This window comes from Leptopilina heterotoma, unplaced genomic scaffold (genome assembly GCF_015476425.1).
Source record: "Leptopilina heterotoma isolate Lh14 unplaced genomic scaffold, ASM1547642v1 Lhet_68, whole genome shotgun sequence".
NCBI lineage: Eukaryota > Metazoa > Arthropoda > Insecta > Hymenoptera > Figitidae > Leptopilina > Leptopilina heterotoma.
In genome coordinates, this window is record NW_025111157.1 from 4,908,836 (window position 1) to 4,931,267 (window position 22,432).

Here is a 22,432-nt window from a genome sequence, read left to right on the forward strand (position 1 = left end):
ATTCGTCATACGAATTCAATTATCTTCGTAAGTAATGTAATTCTTTGCAAGAATTCAATTATTTTCATAAATATTAAAATTATTCGCAGGACTTTTATCCTTCACAAGAATTCAATTATTTTCGTCAGTAATAAAATTATTTGCAAAAATTCAACTATTTTAATAAATAATAAAATTTTTCGGAAAAATTCAATTATTTTCATAAACATAATGAAATTCTTCACACCAATTCAACTATTCTCAAAAATTTTGATAATAATTCTCTGCAAGAAATAAATGATTTTGATAAATAATAAAATTCTTTGCAAGAATTAAATCATTTTCAAAAATTTTGATACAATTCTTTGTAAGAACTCAATATATTTTAATTAAATTCCTCGAAAGAATTTAAATTTTCTACGAAACCATTAAAATTCCTTTCAAAAGTATTAAAAAAAATTCTTCGCATGAGTTCAATTATTTTAAACACAATTTCAATAAAATTTCTTGATGGAATTAAATTATTTAAAAAAATTGTAATAAAACTCCTAGAAAGAATCCAATTACTTTTAAAAATTCTGATAAAATTCTTTAAGAAAATTCAATTATTTTCAGTACAATTTGAATTAAATTCCTCGAAAGAATTTAAATTTTCTTCAAAACAATTGAATTTGTATATTTACAAATTTAATTTTTTTGTTTATTGTTTTCACAAATATAATAAAGTGCCTCGCCGGAAAGAATTTAGTTATTTTCAAAAAAAATTTAATGAAATTCTTCAAAACAATTCAATTATTTTCGAAAAACTTAATAAAATTGTTTGCAAAAATTGAATTATTTCAGATTCGAAATTATAAAAGTTAGAAAAATTATAGCTTCTTTTTAACATAAATGTCATAATTTAAAATAAAAAAAAAATATTTTTTTCAGATTAAGAAATTTAAAATTTGGAAAATTAAAAATTAAAAACATCACCAATTACAAAATTCAATTTTAATTTCTGCTTTACCTTCGTGTTGTAATTGTCCACTTCCAGTCATTCTCCAAAGTTGTGATCTTGCTCCATATTGTTTTCTCCGCAAAGCGACCCAGCCTCCGGGTCCAGCTTCTAAGACTAATCTCTGAGTTTCCACGTCCAGTGGATCTAAACTACTCTCACTTGTTCCTAAATCTCCATCCTCTTTGAAAGTACCTATTAAATTTCAATTTTAATTGATTCAATTAATTTGTTACTGTAAATATTTATTAATTTAGAAATATTTATTTATTTTACTGCAAATATTTAATTTATAAATATTTATTTATTTTACTGCAAATATTTAATTTATAAATATTTATTTATTTTACTGCAAATATTTAATTTATAAATATTTATTTATTTTACTGCAAATATTTAATTTATAAATATTTATTTATTTTACTGCAAATATTTACTGTAAATTCGTTACTATAATAATAAAAAATTTCTTTTTATTTGTTTCTGTATTATCAAACACATTTTTTAAAATTTGAATTTCCTTACCAGTGAAGGCAATATAGATAAAGTTTTCATAGGTCAATCCTCTACATTCGCCGAGAAGATTTAAATCATATGATGCTGAGACACCACCGGGTGCAGTGACTGTTAATTCCGCAGGAAGAGTCGGCTCATCGAGTGCATAAGGAACGGATGAATGAGGTCTCACTGACCATTGAATATTATCAGGTACAGAATTCTGGAAATACCAATTTTTTCTTGAAATAAATTCCACAAAGAAGAAAAAGTAGAAAAAGACAATGAAAATATAGAAAAAATTAAAAGAAAGAAAGAATTAGAAAAGAAAGAAAAACAAGAAAAATAAAAAGAAAAAAAGAAAAAGAAAAAAAGAAGAAATAAAAAGAGAAAAAAAAGAAGAAAAAAGTAAAAAATAGAAAAAGGAAGAAATAAAAAAAAGAAAGAAAAAAGAAATACTTTTTGCAAACTTTGATAAATTACCTGATTGACTGAAAGCGGAACTTCCGAGAAATTATCAACTCTAATCGGCGGTGGCATTGTGTGAGCATCAGTGAAAACAATAAAATAAGTACTCTCCTGTAGAACGACGTCAACTCTCAAAAAATGCATTTTTCCAGCCGCATCTCTCACATTAATCGTAAGCGAATGATTCCCCTGGAGAACAATTCCTCCGGACCACATGCACTGCGGCACATCGATAATCTTCACACACAACAACTGATCCTTATCCAATCTCGGCCAATGAAAAGTCATATGACAATCCGGTATCGCCGTCATATAAGTCGCCTGAGCATCCGGATGACTGACAGTCGTCGTAAAACTCTTCTGCGCCAATTCCAAAGTACAAGACGATCGATTATGCAGTTGATATCTCGGCGAAATCGTGACAATATTAGTCGCACTGTACCTTCCCCTGGCCGCTCTCGTCGACACTCCAATCAAATAAACAATATCCGGTCTTCCATCTCTCAAAGTCACTCTCAATCGATGAACCTGAACTCCAATCTGCAAATGAAAATGCTGCGACCACTGGGGAATTCCATTCGGATTCTTTCCCGTTCCCACACGAACCGTCATCGTTCTACTCGCCTCCTCATCACTAAACGAAAACAACAACGGCGTCAACATTCTCGCCTTCTCATGCTCCTCAAACTGTCCCGCAAATTCAACCCCAACTCCCTCTTGTCGAAAAATCAACGGCAATCCCGTCTTATTGATAATCCAATAAGGCGCCGTGATATTAATCCTCACAGCCGATCCTCTCTCCACAATCACTGCTGCCTGCAGGAACAATATCCTCCCCACCGAATCCGACAATCTAATCCTCCCCATAAACGAATTCGTATTCTGCGCCAACAGCAAATAACCAGCTCCCGGATATCCATCCAATTGTATCTTAATCTCCAACTGCTCCTCCAAATTCGCCGAATGCAAATCCGCCGTCCCGCCCGGTTGCATTTTTCCACTCTCAATCCCAACACTATAAAATAATTCATGAGGTAGCAAATTCACAATCGTTATCGGTGCCAATATCATCAGTCTATGTCCCGGAATCGTCTGATTCACATCCGCTGGGTAATTATCCCTCTTAATCGCCACACACATTCGAAACAATTCGTCCTTGTTGCTTTTACAAATAGCCGGAATTTCCACAATCTCCAATGGTTTTTTCGCCATCGTCCAATCAATCGCCTGCGTGCAATATTGAAAAGTCGACAAAACTGGTTTAAAACTCATCAGAACACCGGTGAAGGGGATCGGAATCGAAATTTGCGACTCGGCCGGAACTTGAAGAACTTTACCACTCATCGACGTGTAGGATCCAAAATGATTAAGCGTATTTTCTAATTTAATGTCTAGTGTGTGCGATAATTTATTGATAATCTGTACTGCGGAGCGTACCGTCACCAATTTTCTCGCCGATCCTTCGAGTTCCACATTGAAAATTAATCTCGTCTTCTTATTTACCTTCGATCCGTGGGCGTACCGAAAGTAAACTCCGACCCTATCGACCGAAACTGGATCGGTTACTTTCCATCCTTCCAAGAGAATTGCAATCTGATGTCTTCTCGCAATATGCGTTGAGTCGTGTCGTAATTTTCCGCGGCCCTCAAAAGTGAAGGAAATCGTCTCCCCCGTGTTTACCTGCAACCAAGTTTCGTCCAACTCCAAAGAGGTTTTCTTTTGCTCCGAATCGTTCGCCGTGGCAATTAGAGTCTTGAACCATAATTTAGATCCGGTCTCGTTTTTTAGAGCGAAGGGGACAAAAGGCGATCGACGACGATAATTTTCCATCGAGGATCCTGCTTTCGAATTATTCGTTACGTAATAGTCCTGAATCCAGTTGTTCTTCACCAGGGTGACAAGTTCCACCAGAGTTGAAGTGACGTTCACATTCACCGAGTCTTGCGAATCGACACGAATTTCCAATCGCTTTGTGTTTAAAGTACTCGATAGTGTTTGCTCCCACTGGACCGTAGCTTTCCAACTCTCGACAAAAGGCTCCCAACCACTGAGAACTCGATTGTAGTATCCAAGCGCGAAGCTTGCGGAAACAACCCCGGGGCCAGAGTAACTCTGCCTCATGGATAAATCCAAAAGCGACAACTCTAGTAAAGGAACATCAGCGTCTCTGCAATCGTCAATGATACATATTTTTAGACACGAAGTCTCGAGTTCGATTACCTTGAAAAAATCCCCTTTCGCTCCGGTGCTCGCATTCGGCACCGCATTCTGCGTCAACCACAAGGCGGCGTCGTCCAATTTTCCATCGCATTTATCCAAAGCGGTCTCGCAGTCGATTTCCGCGAAGCCAAGAGCTGACAATTTCGTCACCTGACCCTCCACTTTCCCCTCACTCGATCTCTGCTTCGCTAGCAAAGTCTGCTTCGGCAGGGAGCTCAACATCCTCGCGAACATATTAATGTCGTGATAACTTAGTCTGACACTCAACGGTTGGAGCTGAATTTCCAACGACATCTCCTCCGTGACTTCCAGACTCGCTCCAACCGGATCGATAATCGACAAAGCTGTCTCCTCCTCAAGACCTAGAATACAAGAAAATAGTTCGCAATGCGAAAGATTACAGGAGAGTAACTTTTCTCCCTCTTGCGGAATCGATCGATAAGTCACAACTGCCGTGCACTTTAGAATCACTGCATTCGTATCCCACATGGATGTGTCCTCAACGATCACCAACTCCGAATCGGTGATATTTAGCTTTAGATCGAAAGGTTCCCTCATGCTACTCTCGTCACTCTGCACCAGAATCGGTTGAAAGGTATGAATAATAGGTTCCGGTTCCGGAGCATTAAGGACTAGAAAATCCTTCACAGCCTCCCACCAATCGAGTATCGCGGTCAATCGCATACTATGCAGTAAAATCGTAGTCGCTATGGCATTATTCCGTTTACGATGATGAACCTCCGCTTGTACACGATCTTCATTATTGATCGCGGTCGCATTTCGCAAAGGTTGCAAAATTCCCGTAAATACATTCGAACGTTGATTTACCGGCTCCTCGTGAAATCGGGTATCAGTGACTAGAATTTCCTGCGAGACGAGATCAATATCCTGCGAGCCATCGCTGAGCGAATCGAGAGTGAGTTTCGATTTTATAAAATTGACACAAGCCAGTGCAGCAATACCGTGATGGGGATGTAGCTTTAAAGTAACGTTCAGCAATTCTAGACTAATATAAGACTTGGTCCATACTTTCCCAGGAGAGACGGTGTCATTGCAAGGATTACTCGACTCTAGATCTTGCATAAAGAGTCTAAGATCGTCGAGGTTCTCTCCGATATTATAGGAAAGCAGACCTCGAATCAACATGTACTGGGCCGGATCGAGAGCGCAGTCCATCGTAGACAGAGTCCCATGAATACTTAGGTCGGGAATTTCCCGACTTATATAAGTGTCTAAATTTCGCTCCACTCGTAATTTTAGATGACATTTTTCGGTTAGCAGAGAAGGTCCTGATTTTTGGATAAAAACCCCCCCGACCGAGAGGGTATCGTCCCCCTCGACGCTTATCTTCTTCGCTGCGTACACGTCCATATTAACCAAATCCAAAAACATAACGTCGATCAAACATTCTTCGATGACCTCGGAAAATGTGAAAGAATTATGCGCTGTCAACTCACCAAGATCGAGAAGAATCATCTCATTGGATCTCGAACTAACAGGAATGAAAATAACCGGAGCTCCGGCGTGCAACTCGAGCGACAAGCGCATACTCCGTTCGTTCAGATCAATAGTTCCACTACCCCCAGCACGGAGATTCGCCATAATTGTCCTCAACTGCGAGAAATGGGAGAAGAAAGCTTGTAGTTCGGCGACGAATCTCTGGGTATGAAAATAGTGAACGGCGGACATTTGGATCTTCAAGTGAGCGTCGTGAGGACGTTTCTCCGAATTCACGTAACTTGAGTATTGGAAATTTAGGGCTTTCCGTCCGGAGGAGAGAAATCTTTCTCGATAAAATCGTCCGTGGGGAGTGAGATCCAAAAGAGACATGGAGCCTAGAGATCCAGATATTTTGGTGATTCCGGATGTCTTGAGAATGTGCATGGTCGCATTTGAGACGTTGGCCTTTGCGATCTCTCGTTCGGATTGCGTGAGAACGAGAGTCAGGGATCTGATTTCAATTTCCGTGTCGGAGTGAATTGGCTCGCCGGATTCTGTCGATTTTGGCTGTGTGGCTTTGTCCAGACTTGTGTTCGGTGTGCCGATTCCTAGAAAGTCGAGAACCACCATCCAGGATTCGACACTGACGACTAGATCGAGACAGTTGAAATTAATACTCATGAGCTTTTGTTGACTCTTCTGTTTGCCGATGTGTGTGTCCGGTTGAGTGACAGTTATGCTGATTAGTACCTGTTGGAAAGATAAATTTCCAAAATTAGAAAATCGGTCAAAATAATTGAAATGCTAATTAGTACCTGTTATAAAGATCAATTTCCAAAAGAACATTGGGTACGAAAGTACGCGAAAGAAAAAATATAATCAGGGTTGCCACAAATATTTAATTCTTTCCTCTGATTTCTAGAAAAAATTTTGACTTTTTCCCTGGCCTTAAAGAATTTTTTGAGTATCTAATAAATCTAAATAATAATAATAATAATCTAATTTTAGACTGAACTCTAAAAATGATTAGATACTGAAAAAAATATTCAATTACATTTATTTACGAATTTCGTTAATTTTAAAATTATACGAAAACATCAATAAATTCTTTTTTAAATAAATATTTAATCATTATTATTTTTCAATAGGAATTAAAATTCTTCAAAAGATTCAAATTGAAACCTTTTTGAAATTCAACAACCTTTAAGAATATAAAACATGAAGAAATTGATCACTCCGAGTCTTCGACTCGGAGCAATCGATTTCTTCATATTTTATAATAATTAAAGATTACACGAATGATAAAATCATTATTTTACATTCTAAGAATTATTATTACTGTAACTTCTTCAAAATTATTTTCATCCTTTCGATAAAATTATTATTTTCTAAAATTTTTAACTAAAATGCTTCTTTAAATCAATTATAAGAAATAATTTTTGAAAATTTTAAAAATTCACGCGATAATACTTTGAAAATTCAATTATTATTAAAAATTTTAACTGAAATTCATGTTTAAATCAATTTTTGTTAGAAAATTCTACGAGAATTTAATTATTTAAATAGAAAAATAAATAATTTATATTTGAGTGATTGAATGTTTCTCAAAATTTTATTATAAAGAATTACATAAATAAATGTTTAAATAATTGGATTCTTTAGACAATATTTAATAAAATTTTTAGGAATACATAAATTTCTGAAAAGAATTTTATTCTTTATGAAAATAATTAAAATCTGTATAAAAAATGTTATTATTATTTATGAAAAGAATGGAATTATTGCAATGGAATTTATTAAAAAAATGGTAAATAATAGAATTCCTGTGGAATTTGTATTATTAGTCAATGTTTGCGTAAAATTTTGGTTAAATAATTGAATTTTTTAAAAGTTTTTGAAAATAATTGAAATTTTGTAAAGAATTTTATTAAAATTTTTGAAAATAATTGAATTTTGTAGAAGAATATTATTATTCATAAGGATAATTGTAATTTTGAAGAGAATTTTTATAAAATTTTAAACATTATTGAATTTTTGCGAAGAATTTTATTGCTTTTAAAAATAATTGAATTACTGTGAAAAATTCTAATATTTTCGTAAATAATTGATTTTTTCGATTAATTAATTTAAAATAGTATTAAAAATAATTGAAATTATTCGATGAGTTTTATTATTTATTAAAAGAATGGAATTTTTGCAATGAAATTTATAAAAAAAATTTTAATTAATAGAATTCCTGCAGAATTTTTATTATTAGTCAAAATAATTAAATATTTGCGTAAAATTTTATTAAAATTTTTGTTAAATAATTGAATTTTTTTGGAAACTTTTTGAAAATAATTGAAATTTTGTCAAGAATTCTATTAGAATTTTTGAAAATAATTGAATTTCTGCAATTATTATTTATGAAAATAATTAAATTTCTGAAAAGAATTTCATTATTTATGAGAATAATTGAAATCTTTAAAAAATGTTATAATTTCTTCAATAATTTGTTACTTTTCCAGAATTTAATTATTTTTTAGTGTTTTTAACTAAAATTCTTGTATAAATCCATTATTTTTAATAACTAATTTAAAGTATATATTTAAAAATGTAACTAATTTCACAAAAATTTGAATTATTAAAATTTTTTATAAATCTTTAGTTCTTTAAAGTTTTGAATTAAATTCATTTAAAAGTAAATTTTTCTAAAATTCCAATTTATAACTTTTTTTTAAGTCCTTTAGGAATTTATTAAAATTGTAAACGCAACTCTTTTGAAATTTAATTAATTTTGAAAAATTTTATGTAAAATTATTCATTAAATAATTTCTTAGTAATAATGTTATGATAGTTCTGTAAGAATTAAGTTATTTAAAAAGAAATTCTTGTCAGAAATAGAAAAAATTGAAGGTTTTGTATTAGAATTCTTGGCAATTTCACAGTTTATGAGGAAAACAAAAAAGATTCAAAAATTCAGAATTTTATTATAAATTCTAAAAATTTAATTCTTTCCAGTACTTTTAATAAAAATCCCTGACTTTTCCCTGACCAATTCTAATTTCCCTAATTTTTTCCTGAATTCCCTGACCAATTCTACATTCCCTGTTTTTTTCCCTGAATTCCCTGAGCAATTCTACCTTCTCTGACTTTTCCCTAAATTCCCTGAACCGTAGCAACCCTGAAAATAGATCGAAAGTTTTTTCATTAATAGAAAATAGAAAATTTATGATTTTAAAATGTAATATTACATATTCTAATAAACTATTTGTTCTAAAAAAAATACTTTTTTAACATACCAGATTCTCCTCGCTTGTTGCTCCTGGTGAAGGTGGCGGAGTGTCCGGCGTATCCTCTCCAGAAATCGGTTGCCTCCGCCAATGTGCAGGCACTGCGTAGAGAGTGTCAGCTTCCAACCGATCAGGCAAACTACCTCGATTACTTTCCTGCTTCCATCGTTGAACGTAGGCCAAATCCGGACACGATTTCGAGACCCCGACTGGTAACCTCGCTCGCGTTGGTACTGACGATTGCATCATGTACCGATGTCTCGATCCCACGGGGCAGAGAAGATCTTCCATCAGCAGTGATCTTAGTGACACTTGCGTGGTTGATTCATTTTTGTGTAATTTTTCAAACTTTGCGACGAAATCACGCATTGATAGATCGACCAGTGGTTGCTCCAGACGATCCTGTTTCAGCTCAATACTAAGAACGGGCAGTTCGAACAAAACCTTCAGAGAGAGATCAAATTTTTCGGAGTAGTACGACACTTTTGATGTTTGCGGTTTCTGGACCACGGGTTCCATGTCCGATATCGAGAAGAGACGATGAATTGTGTCCAAGAGTTGTTCGTACTGAAAGCGAGTTAGCGAGACTTTCAAGGGCGTGATCACAGTTCCATGAACCTGAACAATTGGATTCAGTGAATCGGTGTCTAGAATAAAACCCGGACTTTGGATTTCGTTCGCCACTCGCTCCTTTTCAACGACGACTCTTAGTAAAGTGTCGTGTAAAATTGGTTTTCCGGATTCTTTACAACTGTACATTTCCTCGGCTCTAATGGGAAGATTCCCGTGCACTTGACTCAATTTCGACGAGACGTCGAGGGAATACAGATTCATGTCCCTCACTTCCAAACTGAGTTTGTTTTTCGTTCCCTGTAGAGGCTCGTGCTGTAGGGACATTGTTCCCAGATGCGCAACAAACACCTGAGGACTTTGCGACGCCCTAGGAATCACCAGGACCGGACTGTCCAGAACAACATCGAGTTTCAGTGACAAACTCGTCGAAGTGTCGTCCATCGAGAAACTCGGCAAACGCTTTCGTTGTGGAATCGTCCAGTCTTCGGCTTGCACCAAACCGATCGCCATGTCAGTCGCCGCTGCTCCAATCTGTCGAGCTAAATTACTCAAATATTGTTTAAACTCATCAGCACATGATCGTATTTCAGAAATTAAGTGCGGCGCATGTGTGTACCAAACACTACCCACTCGAATCGTTATATCGGCTATTGTTTCAATCCCATCCGAATCTGGCAATTGTCTAAAACTCCGATTAGCCGAGAAACGAAAAGCCTCCACCGGTTGATTCGAAAGACTCGAAAAATGCTCCAAAGGATGATGCGGAGGATCCGCGAGTGGATCCCTCCCAACGCTGATAATTCGCTGATGAGTCTTGCCGATTAGAGTCTGATCCAACACCTGCAGACCTCCAAGTGATCCCGATATGGAATAATTCGAAGTGAATGTTGCCTGAATCCTAGCGTCGGACATTGTCGCCGTTGCGATTTTTTGCCCGACTAGTTGACTCTCCTGCATCACTGCTCGAAGTAACAGTACATTCAACCTATGGAAATCGAAAGTGATTTCCGTTCTCGTCGACGCCTTTAACTCGGAAGTCAAACTCGAGAGTGATTCATACCTCTGCATATTCTTCGAACGCGTCTTCTTCGCCGGGAATAATCTCCTCGCGAATCCCATTAGTTCCACAATCGTCTCCTGATTCGCTATTATATCCAAATTATTAAACTGTATATTCGCCATTCTTAGCGACTCGATAGGATCATCGACCAGTGTCAATTCGATCACGATCAAAGCTTCCGAATCCAATTGATCTAAACCTATCGACGATGTTTTCTTCGGTGAAAAAGGACTCTTCGAATCGTGAGCAAGACTAGAGAGAGCGTGCGTCAAAGCAATCGGCGATGTCAAACGTCTTGGCAGTCCTGGTTCTGGAGAACCTGGCGAGACAGGCGAAACTGGCGACGTTGGCTCCGAATCTCTCAAACTTCCCGAAATACTATCCATTCCAACGTGTTTGTGACTAGCCACCAATAGTTCGAAATCAGGTCCGAATTCCTGCAAAGCATCCACTAGAAGCAAACCATGCACCGATAGCGAAGCACTCAAATCCGCTGGTCTTTTACAAAGAGCCGCTCTTACCCCCGAAACTTGTAGTTCCGCAACACTTCGACCTCGAGATTGCAACTCAAAAGTCATCTGATCGATTATAAATTGCAACATCATGACGTGATTCAAAGTCCTATCGACTATATCCTCCTTCTGTGGACTCTCCGGCTCGGTGTCGATGGTAACTTTCGGTTGTCCGGCCGAAGTCGACAAACTCGACAAAAGATGATACATGGATCGAATCACTTCGACTTTTTGCTCATTCACATGCACCACTAAACGTGGCAAATTTCCCGAAATTGTAATCGAGGGAAATTGCGGATCCATCGTAGTAATGACTCTCCTCTCAATCTGCAGGGAAATGTTAAATCTCTCAAGAACGTGAAGACTGGACATTCCTCTCGTTCTCGCGTGCTTCCAATTATCTTTCACCTTCCCGATCAACACCTGCAGATCCGACAAATCGACAATATAATGATCGTACAATTTTTTATGCAAAGCAGCTTCGGACAAAGCTTGAAAATCCTGCACCGAACCATTTTCCTGACTTCCCGGCGGTGTTGAACAAGGAGTTTCGAACCTTTCCTCGTCATCCGATTCCAGTGAACCTGGTTTTAAGACAACTTCTCCCGTCGTGCCATTCGTTAACCTCAATCTTCCAAAATCAACAACAATCACTGCTGCGTTCGAATCCGTAAATTTCTCCACAAGTAAAATTTGCGGAGCGGAAATATTCAGTTGCAAATCCCACGAGGATCGATAATCAAAATCACCTTCTAGAATCTGTTCCCAATTTTTAATCAACTGTCTTCTTGTCTTTCGCTTCATGGCCTGTAACTTCTGATTCGAGGAATAGCGATGCGGCTTGCAGATAAAATCAATCAACCAGAGAATCGCCACTGGATTGTAGACAACATCCAAAGATCTCGAATTCACTTGCAAAGAATGGTCAACACTCAGGTGTAACGGTCTCTTTTCGTACGTCAATTCGAACAAGGATTGTGACACCTGAGTCACCAACTTCTCCGAAGAACTCCGTAAACGTGAACTTGATACACTGACAATCTGCGGTTGAATTAAAATCGGAAACGTCGTGTCCTCCGTCAAGTAGTCGTGTAAAAATAAAGCACCTAAACTTATGTAGAATTTGTGTGAACTAGATCTTGGTCTCGACTCGTAAGTTAAATTTACCCTCTCAAATTGTAATTCCATTACTGTTTTCACTGATTCGTTGAAATTCTTTGATGTGCACAAAGAAATTGCCCCCTTCGATAGAGCGAAATTAAATTGTCCAAATACTGTGTCGCGTCGCAATAGGGTATCATCGTCTATTGTATCGGAGAGAGCGTCCAAAAGTTCGCCGTCAAATGACGAAGAAGTCGACGGTGTGCTGTTGGGAGTTTTCGTATACCAACCCAACCAATCGGGAAACCATTGGAATAACATTCCTCGCGCTTGCTGAGGTGTTGAAACATTGGAGTCAGATTGAATTTTCGGTGGTCGAACTTTTTCCATCGCCAATTCACGTAGTGTACGAAGTTCATCGTAACTGAGATCCTGCTCCATTTCATCTTTTAATTTCTTTATTTCCGGCGAAAGAATTGCAGTAGGAGCTCCTAAAATTAAATTAAAAAATAATTAATAATATACTTCGCACTGGATAATTAATTTTCAAAAAATAGCTTTCAAACTAAAAAAAAGTGGTAAAAAAGTAGCTATCGAAAAATTAAACTTGACGACAAAAAAACAGGTTTTAAACACTTTAGAAAACTGACAAAATTTCTCTATTCTATATTTTATGTTTACGATTTTTCCTAATTTTCATAAAAAATATATACTTCTTTCTTATCCTGCTAATAAATTTAATTCCTGTAACGAATTTTATTATTCATGAAAGAATTTAAATATATATTTATAAAAATAATTTAATTCTTGCGAATAATTATAAAAAATATTTTAAGTACTTGATTTCTTTCAACAAATTTTATGAAAATTCTAATTTAAATAATTGATTTCCTGAGAAATTTTTATTATTCATAAAAAGAATTGAATTCTTACGAAGATTTCTACAAAAAAATTTTTTAGAAATTAATGTTTAATAATGTTTAGAAATTTAATGAAAATAGTAGATATTGAAAATCATTGAAATGCGAAAAGTTTTTTAATATAATTAAATTTTACAAAGAATTCTATTAAAATTTTTGACAATAATTGAATGTATGTGTGTCATTCTAATAATTTTTTTTTTTTAAATAATTGAATTTCTAAAAAGCATTTTATTATTTATTAAAATAATTGAATTCTTGGAAACGATTTTATTAGAATTTTTTAAAATAATTGAATTTGCAAGAAGAAATTTATTGCTTTTAAAAATAATTTAATTCTTGTGATAAATATTGTTTGTGAAAATAATTGAATTTTGCAAAGTATTTTATTAAAATGCCTCAAAATAATTGAATTTTCGGGAATAATTTTGTTATTGTTCTGCATAATTGAATTCTTTCGAAGAATTATTAATGTAAATAATTGAATTCTTGGGAAGAATTTTATTAAAATCTGTAAATAATTGAATTCCTGCGGAATTTTTATTATTTTTTAAAATAATTAAATGTTTGCGTAGAATTTTAATAAAATTTTTATTAAATAATTGAATTCTTTTGGAAAATTTTATTAAAATAATAGATATTGAAAACCATTGAATTCAGAAAAATTTTTGAAGATAATTGAACTTTTGCTAAGAATTTTATTAAAATTTATGAAAATACTTTCGTCGAGCAATTCCTGCAAAATTGTATTAAAAATAATTTAAATTTTACGATGAATTTTATTATTCATGAAAATAATTGAATAGTTGTTAAGAATTTTATTAAATTAAAAAAAAAATAATTTAATTGCTGAGAAGAATATTATTATTTATGAAAATAATTGACTATTTTAGATTTTTTACCAAAGGGTGGAGACTATTAAATAAGTAAAGTATTTTTGAAGAGCACAAAAATAATGAAGCTAAATGCCATAAAAGAGAAGGAAAAACGTTGAATTTTAAGAAATTCGGTTTTTTGAATTTTTGCTAATTTTCCATATTTTTAGATTTTTTACCAAAGGGTGGAGACTATTAAATAAGTAAAGTATTGTTGAAGAGCACAAAAATAATGAAGCTAAATGCCATAAAAAGGAAGGAAAAATGTTGAATTTTAAGAAATTCGGTTTTTTGAGTTTTTGCTAATTTTCCATTATTTTAAATTTTTTATCAAAGGGTGGAGACTATTAAATAAGTAAATTATTTTTGAAGAGCACAAAAATATTGAAGCTAAATGCCATAAAAGAGAAGAAAAAATGTTGAATTTTAAGAAATTCAGTTTTTTGAATTTTTGCTAATTTTCCATAATTTTAGATTTTTTACCAAAGGGTGGAGACTATTAAATAAGTAAAGTATTGTTGAAGAGCACAAAAATAATGAAGCTAAATGCCATAAAAAGGAAGGAAAAACGTTGAATTTTAAGAAATTCGGTTTTTTGAGTTTTTGCTAATTTTCCATTATTTTAGATTTTTTACCAAAGGGTGGAGACTATTAAATAAGGAAAGTATTGTTAAAGAGCACAAAAATAATGAAGCTAAACGCCATAAAAAGGAAGGAAAAATGTTGAATTTTAAGAAATTCAGTTTTTTGAATTTTTGATAATTTTTAATAATTTTTTATTTTTTACCAAAGAGTAGAGACAATTTAATAAGTAAAGTATTTTCCAAAAGCACAAAAATAATGAAGCTAAATGCCATAAAAGAGAAGGAAAAACGTTGAATTTTAAGAAATTCGGTTTTTTGAATTTTTGCTAATTTTCCATATTTTTAGATTTTTTACCAAAGGGTGGAGACTATTAAATAAGTAAAGTATTGTTGAAGAGCACAAAAATAATGAAATGCCATAAAAAGGAAGGAAAAATGTTGAATTTTAAGAAATTCAGTTTTTTGAATTTTTGATAATTTTTAATAATTTTTTATTTTTTACCAAAGAGTAGAGACAATTTAATAAGTAAAGTATTTTCCAAAAGCACAAAAATAATGAAGCTAAATGCCATAAAAGAGAAGGAAAAATGTTGAATTTTAAGAAATTCAGTTTTTTGAATTTTTGATAATTTTTAATAATTTTTTATTTTTTACCAAAGGGTGGAGACTATTAAATAAGTAAAGTATTGTTGAAGAGCACAAAAATAATGAAGCTAAATGCCATAAAAAGGAAGGAAAAATGTTGAATTTTAAGAAATTCGGTTTTTGGAATTTTTGATAATTTTTTATTTTTTGCTAAAGGGAGGAGACTATTCAAATAGTAATATTATACTACCTAAATAGCTAATGGTAACTAATTATTAATTTTCCGGTCAAATTAAGTACCCGGCTATTTTCTGATTTTCCAGATTGGTAGAAACATTCTTAAATGTATTGGTAGAAACTAAAACCCGTCGAAGACGGGTACGACAGCTAGTTTGAAATATAATTGAATCCTCGTGGAAAACTTTATTTGTGAAAATAATTGGATTTTTCGATTAATTAATTTAAAATAGTATCAAAAATAATTGAAATTCTTCGATGATTTTTATTAATTTTAGAAATAATTGAATTCTTGCTTCGAATTTTATCAAACATTTTTTTAAATAATTGAATTTCTATTAAAATTGTTATTATTAGTAAAAGTAATTGAATTATTGTGAAGAATTGCATACAAATTTTCTTAAATAATACATTTTTTCGAAATTTTTTTGAAAATGCTATTCTCAATTAATTGAATTCCTGTGGCAATTTTATTATTTATGAAAATAATTGAATTTTGGATGAATTTTATCAATTTTTTTTTTAAATAATTGAATTCTTTTGCGAAATTTTATGAAAATAACTAGATATTGAAAATAATTGAATTTCGAATACTTTTTGAAAATAATTGTATCGTTTTAAAGAATTTGATTATAATTTTTGAGAATAGTCTTTTGATTTCTATTATTAGCGAATTTAAAGTAGTGGAAATTCTCAAAAAAAGAAAAATTCCTTACCTAATAATTTTGCGCAAGCCTCGACATAAGTGACATTTCTTTTCCCCCTTTCAATAATATCGTTCCAGGACATTTTTGGTTTTAAACTATCAGGACCAATGTAGCAACGCGCCATGTATTTCCACCAATCTTTCGGCGAATCAAAAACAGAAACTGTTGGTCTACATCTCCACTGTCGTCTTCGTCGATCGATGTCCTCGAGGCCTTTGATACATTTAACCATTTGTTCATATTGTTCCTGAAATAAAGAAATATTCTTCATTGATCAGCAATCATTTTTAACTTGATAATATAGAAACTTACATCAGTCAGTGCCAATGGAACTTGATCTAATAAAAGATCTAAAACTATTCTTGGCTTATTTGCCGATCGAAGTGGTCTTTCCGATCTGTCTCTTTTTATATGAGCCTTCGCACTCACAGGTGACAGGATATATCTGTGATTTGCTTTTTTTAGTTCGTTCATGGCAATCTAAATAAAAAAAATCGAGAATTTAATATTATAATTAGTGCACTTCGAGTAATTTCATTGAGTTTCACTCAATTATTCTCTTTGAGTGAATCTTTCTTTTACTCAATTTCTTTCTTTTCTTTTCTTTTGATTGAGTGAATTTAATACAATTTATTGAGTAAATTTATTTTAATTGATTGAGTAAATTAAATTCAACATACTGCTAAATCTCCGAGGTTTAAATTTTCAAATAAGTCCTCCTTTTTCAAGTGATTCCAGTAGACTGATAGTCCATCGAGTTCCATGAGCTTGAAGGAAGCATCGGAAAGATTCCACGACGTGGAACCTGGAATCCAACTGGCATCGCAACTTTGAGCTGTTATTGCCTCAATTATCACACCGAAAGCAATACCTGTACCTGGAATAAATTGAAAATAATATTTATTACGAAAAAGAAGAATATTAAGCATTCAATAAAAATACATTTAGCATAATTAAACAAAAAACTAAATAAAAATATAAATTTTAATAAAGTTTTTTTTTATAAAATCTTACCATCTGAAAGTGCTTTGGTATCTTCGTACCTCAAATGAACGTTCTTAATATTTAACTGTAAATTTTCAATAATATTAGTCACCAAAGAAGTTCCATAATTTAACCAAGAACTATAACTTGTCGCATAATAACCAGGATCACGTTCTGACTCAGCACGCCATCTCGCCTCCAGTGTCTCCAGTCGACTTAGTTTATAATCTAAAATTGCATGCTCCTCCGCTTCATTGTCGTACTAAAAAGAAAATTAATAATTTGAATATAATTTTCAAAAGAAACTATATATTTGAATTCTTGAAATTCTTGGAAACGTATTAAATTTATCAAATCTATTAAATTCATTTGTTGAATCTATTAAATCTATTTATGAAGTCTATTAAATCTACCTCATCTAAACAAATTGGTCCAGCTACTAAATAAAGTTGTTCAATAGCAATAACCCATGATGCTGTTCTTATTTGTCTAACAGGTACTTGTACTCGAACTTTTCCGATAAATCCTGCTTTAATTTCAACTGGTAAACCAATGTGACGTAGTGCTTCCTTTTTCAATGGCAAATTCTCCAATTCCACTTCACCTGAAACAAAAATTTATTTATTAATTTAAACCTCACCATTATCTACTAAAAAAAATTACTATTTTTAAACGTTAAAAGCTTTCATAATAATTTATAATTTATTTAATAAACTAATAGTCTAATTTAAATTATTATAATAATAAACATAAAATGAAAAATATAGAAATAGTTTGAATAAATAATTATACTTTGTAGTAAGAAATGAAAAACTTATAATTAATATTTTACATTATTAAAAATTATATGTAATTTGATTTGAAATTATAAACATTAAGTAATTACAGTAAATTAATACATTAAAATTATAAATTTGCAAAAATAAAATGTGATAAAAAAAGATAAAAAAAAATGTAAAATGTAGTTTTAATGATGACTGTGCAAAGCGATAAGACAAATTTGTTCGAATATTACATATAGGTAAAACTAAGTCCAATTCAAGAGGCTGAAGGTTAATAAAAATTACGACAATAAAATTCCGCAAAATTTCCTTAAATAAAACCTCTTATTACTCATTGTTCGTTCATTGATTATTAAATTCTATTCATAAGTATTACGATTCATAAAATTAATTAATAATGAATTCAAAAATTCCATTAATTCATTAATTTATTACTAAATAAAACTAATAATTTATTTATAAATAAAATTAATAATTTATTTATAAATGAAACTAATAATTTATTTATAAATAAAACTAAAATTTTATTACTGAAAATTGCTACTATACTATAATTTAATGAAAAAATAATACTTAATTCTACTTCGAAACATAATATAATGGTTTATATTAGTCTCATTTTATTTATAAACAGTCTCAATTAAATTATACATTAAAAATTAAAAAATTTCATTGAACAATACTTTATGCAATAACTAGAAAGTCAATTGTGAAATACTAACAAACTTCTCTCATACACAAAGTTTCGTAATATATAAACTTTCTCACAAATGTAAAATTTGATGTAACATAACAAGGTAGTATTTTAATCAAATTTCCGATTCATTTTATAAATCTTAATGCAAATTGCACAATTTTTATACTGACTCACAAACAGGAAGATAATTCGTTTTTACTTTTAAAGAATTTTTAAACACTTTTTAAAATACTTTTTAAGCTAAAAAATACATTTTTTTCAAAATAAACTAAATTTCGATCTGACTCATCAGAATTTTATTAATTAATTAATTAACACAGTAAATTATAGATTTTTTATTATATTTAAGAGAAAATTAATCTATTTAATCGCATAAAAATCATACGAATGTAAAATAATTTTTTTCCTTATTTAATGCTTCATCAGTTAATTAGTTCACAAGTTAATTATAAATTTATCTGGTAATATTCTTAAGAAAATTCATAAAATTCAAATAACTGTATAATGCGTTCTAGAAATGGGTATAATTAAGAAAAAGTGAGGTTAGGAAACATTTTTGATATAAAAACGTGATTAAAATTAGTCGTACAGCATTGATTGAGTAAAACAATGGTTTAATAAACATCAACTGTAGACAATAAAATAATATCAATGACAAATTCATTGAATAATTGTGAAAATTTAGTGTGAGAATTGATTTTTGAAAAGCAACTATACCTGAGAGAAGGGCAATACTTAGTTGATCGGTATTTAAATTTTCCACATATTTTCCTAAATAATTATTAAGCACCCAAGCGACAAGTCCATCCAACATTTTGAGAAATGCGTCTCAATGTTTGACAATTATTGCAACAATAGTATATACAGAAGAAGGTGAAGTATTTCTTGAAAAATTGTTAATTGATTGTTTCGTCGAAAATCAAGATTCAATGGCAATAACAGCAATTTTGAGTGCCATTCTTGATAGGCTGGCATTTAGACAATTCTTTTTGAAAACTTCTTTTTCTTATTTAATTATTAAATGATGAATAATTCTTTTAAAAAAGTAAAGTACACCTTTGACACGAACAATAATATAGTATTTTTAAAGATGATGATGCCGACATGTTGTTCGCAAGTTGTTGATTTTCCGAACTAGTTAATCGATAACATTCGATACTAATCGATTATTTCTCTTTTGGTAAAGAATAATTGTTCTTTTAGTAAAATTTTATTAACAATTTCTTACATTATCTATTATTATTATTTTCCTTTCATTGATGAATATTTACTCGTTGATTTATTTTCTAATCAATAAAAGTTATGTCAATTGACGAATTTCCCGCTTTAAAATCCATTTTATCGAAACTCGAGAGTAACGTCCTACTGCTAACTTCAGACAATTGACGTTTCGATTTTTGTAAAATTACGAAAACGACGACACGTACATGACTACATTTTAATCTTTTTAAATTAATTAAATTAATAAATATTAAGTTTATACAGTAATGTTTAAATATTCTTAAACTACTGAACCCTATTGTTTTTATTTTTTTACAATAAATAGTTTATAAAAGTAACAATGAAATGTTTATTGTTTGTGTTTTGTATTGTTTACGTGTCAGGGACACTGTCACCACAATCGGAAAAGACTGTGAAGAAGGAGAAAAACAAAGTAGAAAATAAAGTAAGTAATGCTAATAATTAAAAGTAATTCAATAATTAAATGATTATGAATATTAATTGTAAATTAAGCGTTCTATTGTATATAATTGTACTTTTTGATTCCTAACCTCAAAATTTTGGTTACTTTTCAGAAAGGTCCTGTTGATCAGGATGTGTTTGACAGAGGTTTAGTGAGAAATGATTCCAAAGCCCACGATATTTTAAGAGAATCTGGTCTTTATTTTAAAGACACTGAGAGAAAACGATTTTCAGGCGATGTTCTTGGCTACATTACACCGGTAAGAGAAAAAGTTTATTCCAATCGAAAATCTGGTTTTGAAATTTTGTTGTTTTTACCGTTTTTACGAACTTTTAGATCTTAGGTTCATAAAATTTACATTATATTTGTCTAATTTTTTTCAAATTCAAAATTTTTACAGTGGAATGGTCATGGATATGATGTGGGAAAATTATTTCCAAAAAAATTTACGTCGCTTTCTCCTGTTTGGTTTTCATTGCCACCCAGTAAAAGTGGTTCAAAATTCACCCTATCGACTCATGATGTACAAAAGAAATGGTTAAATGAGATTAAACTCACAGGAAAAGAAGATAATAATGTCAAGAGTAATTATATTTTAATTAACTTATAATTAATATTCTTCCCCTTTAATTATAATTAATATTATTTGCATTTACGGAAATTTGAAGATTTGATACTAATTTATTTGATTTTCAGTTCTACCTCGAGTTCTTTTTGAAAATTGGTCATTTAAAGAGGTTTCTGATCTGCATTTAAATAAAGATACAATGGTGCAATTAATAAAAACTCTTAGCAAAACTGCTGAGGTACATAATTATAAATTTATTTATAGTTTCAAAGAGGAAATTTTCTTTCAGATTTTTTATCCCAAAAGAAAATCAAATAGAAAATAATAATTGATAATAGAAAATTAATTCATTTTGTTTTATTTACAGACATATCAATTAGATGGATATGTGTTTGAGATTTGGACGCAGTTTTTATTTATGGGAGTGAATCGAATAGTTATCACTGAAATTGTAAAAGAAATTGCGGATGCATTGAAGGATAGAGAATTGGATACGATTCTAGTTGTTCCACCTTGGAGAGAGTAAATAGAAAATTTAGTTTTAGAATTAGAATTACAGGTAGTTTTAGAATTAGAATTACAGGACATTTTTTTTCAATTTAAAATATTATTTTCAATTATTTTAACTATTAATATATTATTTTTGATGATTAACATAGATTTTTATTTTTAGCAATTAATATCATTTTTATTTTTACGATTATTATATTTGTTTTTTGTCTTAAAACTTTTTTTTTTGTTAATTTTATTTTATTATTTTCCGTTTTATTTTAGAAGCGGCGAAGAAATGTTTAAAAAGAAACATTTTGATCTTCTATCGTCAAGCATCACTGCATTTTCATTAATGACATACGATTATTCAAATTTTGAATATCCGGGTCCAAATGCACCTGTGAGTTGGATTAAAAAATGCGTCAAGGCACTTGTTCACGATAATAAAGATCCAAAAAGAGCACAAATTCTCATGGGACTGAATTTCTATGGGAATAATTATACACCAGAAGGAGGTGGTGCAATTGTCGGTTCACAATATCTTCAACTTCTTGAATCTTATAAAGGAAAATTAAAGTGGGATGAGAAAGCCAAGGAAAACTTTTTCGAAATAAAGTAAGATTTTCCATTACGTTCAGAAAAAAAGAAAAATTACCTGCTTTATAGTCACTGATAAATATTTTACGTAAACACTTTTTTTTTCTCTCTACGATTAAAAATTTCGAATTAGTTACGCAACTATTTTTATTGACTCCGAGACTAAAATCTTTAATTAAAAGTTTCATTCTGAATTTTTATTTTTTTTATTTATTTTATTTACCCAATACTATTTTTTTTAGAGAAATATGTTTTATTTAAAGAAAGAAATATTTTAAGAAAGCAGGTAATTTTCCAATTTATCAAAAAATGTTTCGAATAATTATTTTTGTATTAAAATTCTAGAAACAGAAATCCAGGATATGTTTTCTATCCAACATTGTATTCAATAGAGCAAAGACTGAAACTCGCTGAGAAATTGGGCACTGGAATTGCCATTTGGGAATTGGGACAGGGTCTCGATTATTTTTACGATTTACTTTGAGAATATTATCTTAAATTGTTAATTATAAGAAAGAAACTCTAATAATAAAGTTATTTCGGTTACATAAAACTTTGTGGATAAAAATTAATTTTATATTCAGAAAATTTAATTGGCATATT

General features: G+C 31.2%; 2 protein-coding genes across 3 annotated transcripts in view; one reads left to right on the forward strand and one right to left on the reverse strand.

The window, feature by feature from the left end:
• The window catches only part of LOC122510380 (vacuolar protein sorting-associated protein 13D), a 28,144-nt gene extending 8,538 nt beyond the window's left edge, over positions 1-19,606 (reverse strand). For both annotated transcript variants that reach the window (XM_043624994.1, XM_043624993.1), the window contains exons 1-10: positions 19,206-19,606; positions 17,423-17,613; positions 17,040-17,271; positions 16,706-16,902; positions 16,338-16,505; positions 16,035-16,272; positions 8,881-12,608; positions 1,955-6,349; positions 1,502-1,694; positions 989-1,171 (exon numbers count right to left, since the gene is read on the reverse strand). In XM_043624994.1, coding sequence (XP_043480929.1) covers positions 989-1,171; positions 1,502-1,694; positions 1,955-6,349; positions 8,881-12,608; positions 16,035-16,272; positions 16,338-16,505; positions 16,706-16,902; positions 17,040-17,271; positions 17,423-17,613; positions 19,206-19,302 — 9,622 coding nt within the window. In that variant the 5' untranslated portion in view covers positions 19,303-19,606. The remainder of the gene's footprint in view (positions 1-988; positions 1,172-1,501; positions 1,695-1,954; positions 6,350-8,880; positions 12,609-16,034; positions 16,273-16,337; positions 16,506-16,705; positions 16,903-17,039; positions 17,272-17,422; positions 17,614-19,205) is intronic.
• Positions 19,607-19,874: 268 nt separating this feature from the next.
• On the forward strand, positions 19,875-22,382 carry LOC122510382 (chitinase domain-containing protein 1). Its single transcript, XM_043624997.1, has 7 exons — positions 19,875-20,154; positions 20,285-20,431; positions 20,573-20,756; positions 20,869-20,978; positions 21,108-21,262; positions 21,515-21,847; positions 22,175-22,382. The coding sequence occupies exons 1-7, from the start codon at positions 20,050-20,052 to the stop codon at positions 22,311-22,313; spliced, it is 1,173 nt and encodes a 390-aa protein (XP_043480932.1). The 5' UTR covers positions 19,875-20,049; the 3' UTR covers positions 22,314-22,382.
• The last annotated feature ends 50 nt before the right edge of the window (positions 22,383-22,432 follow it).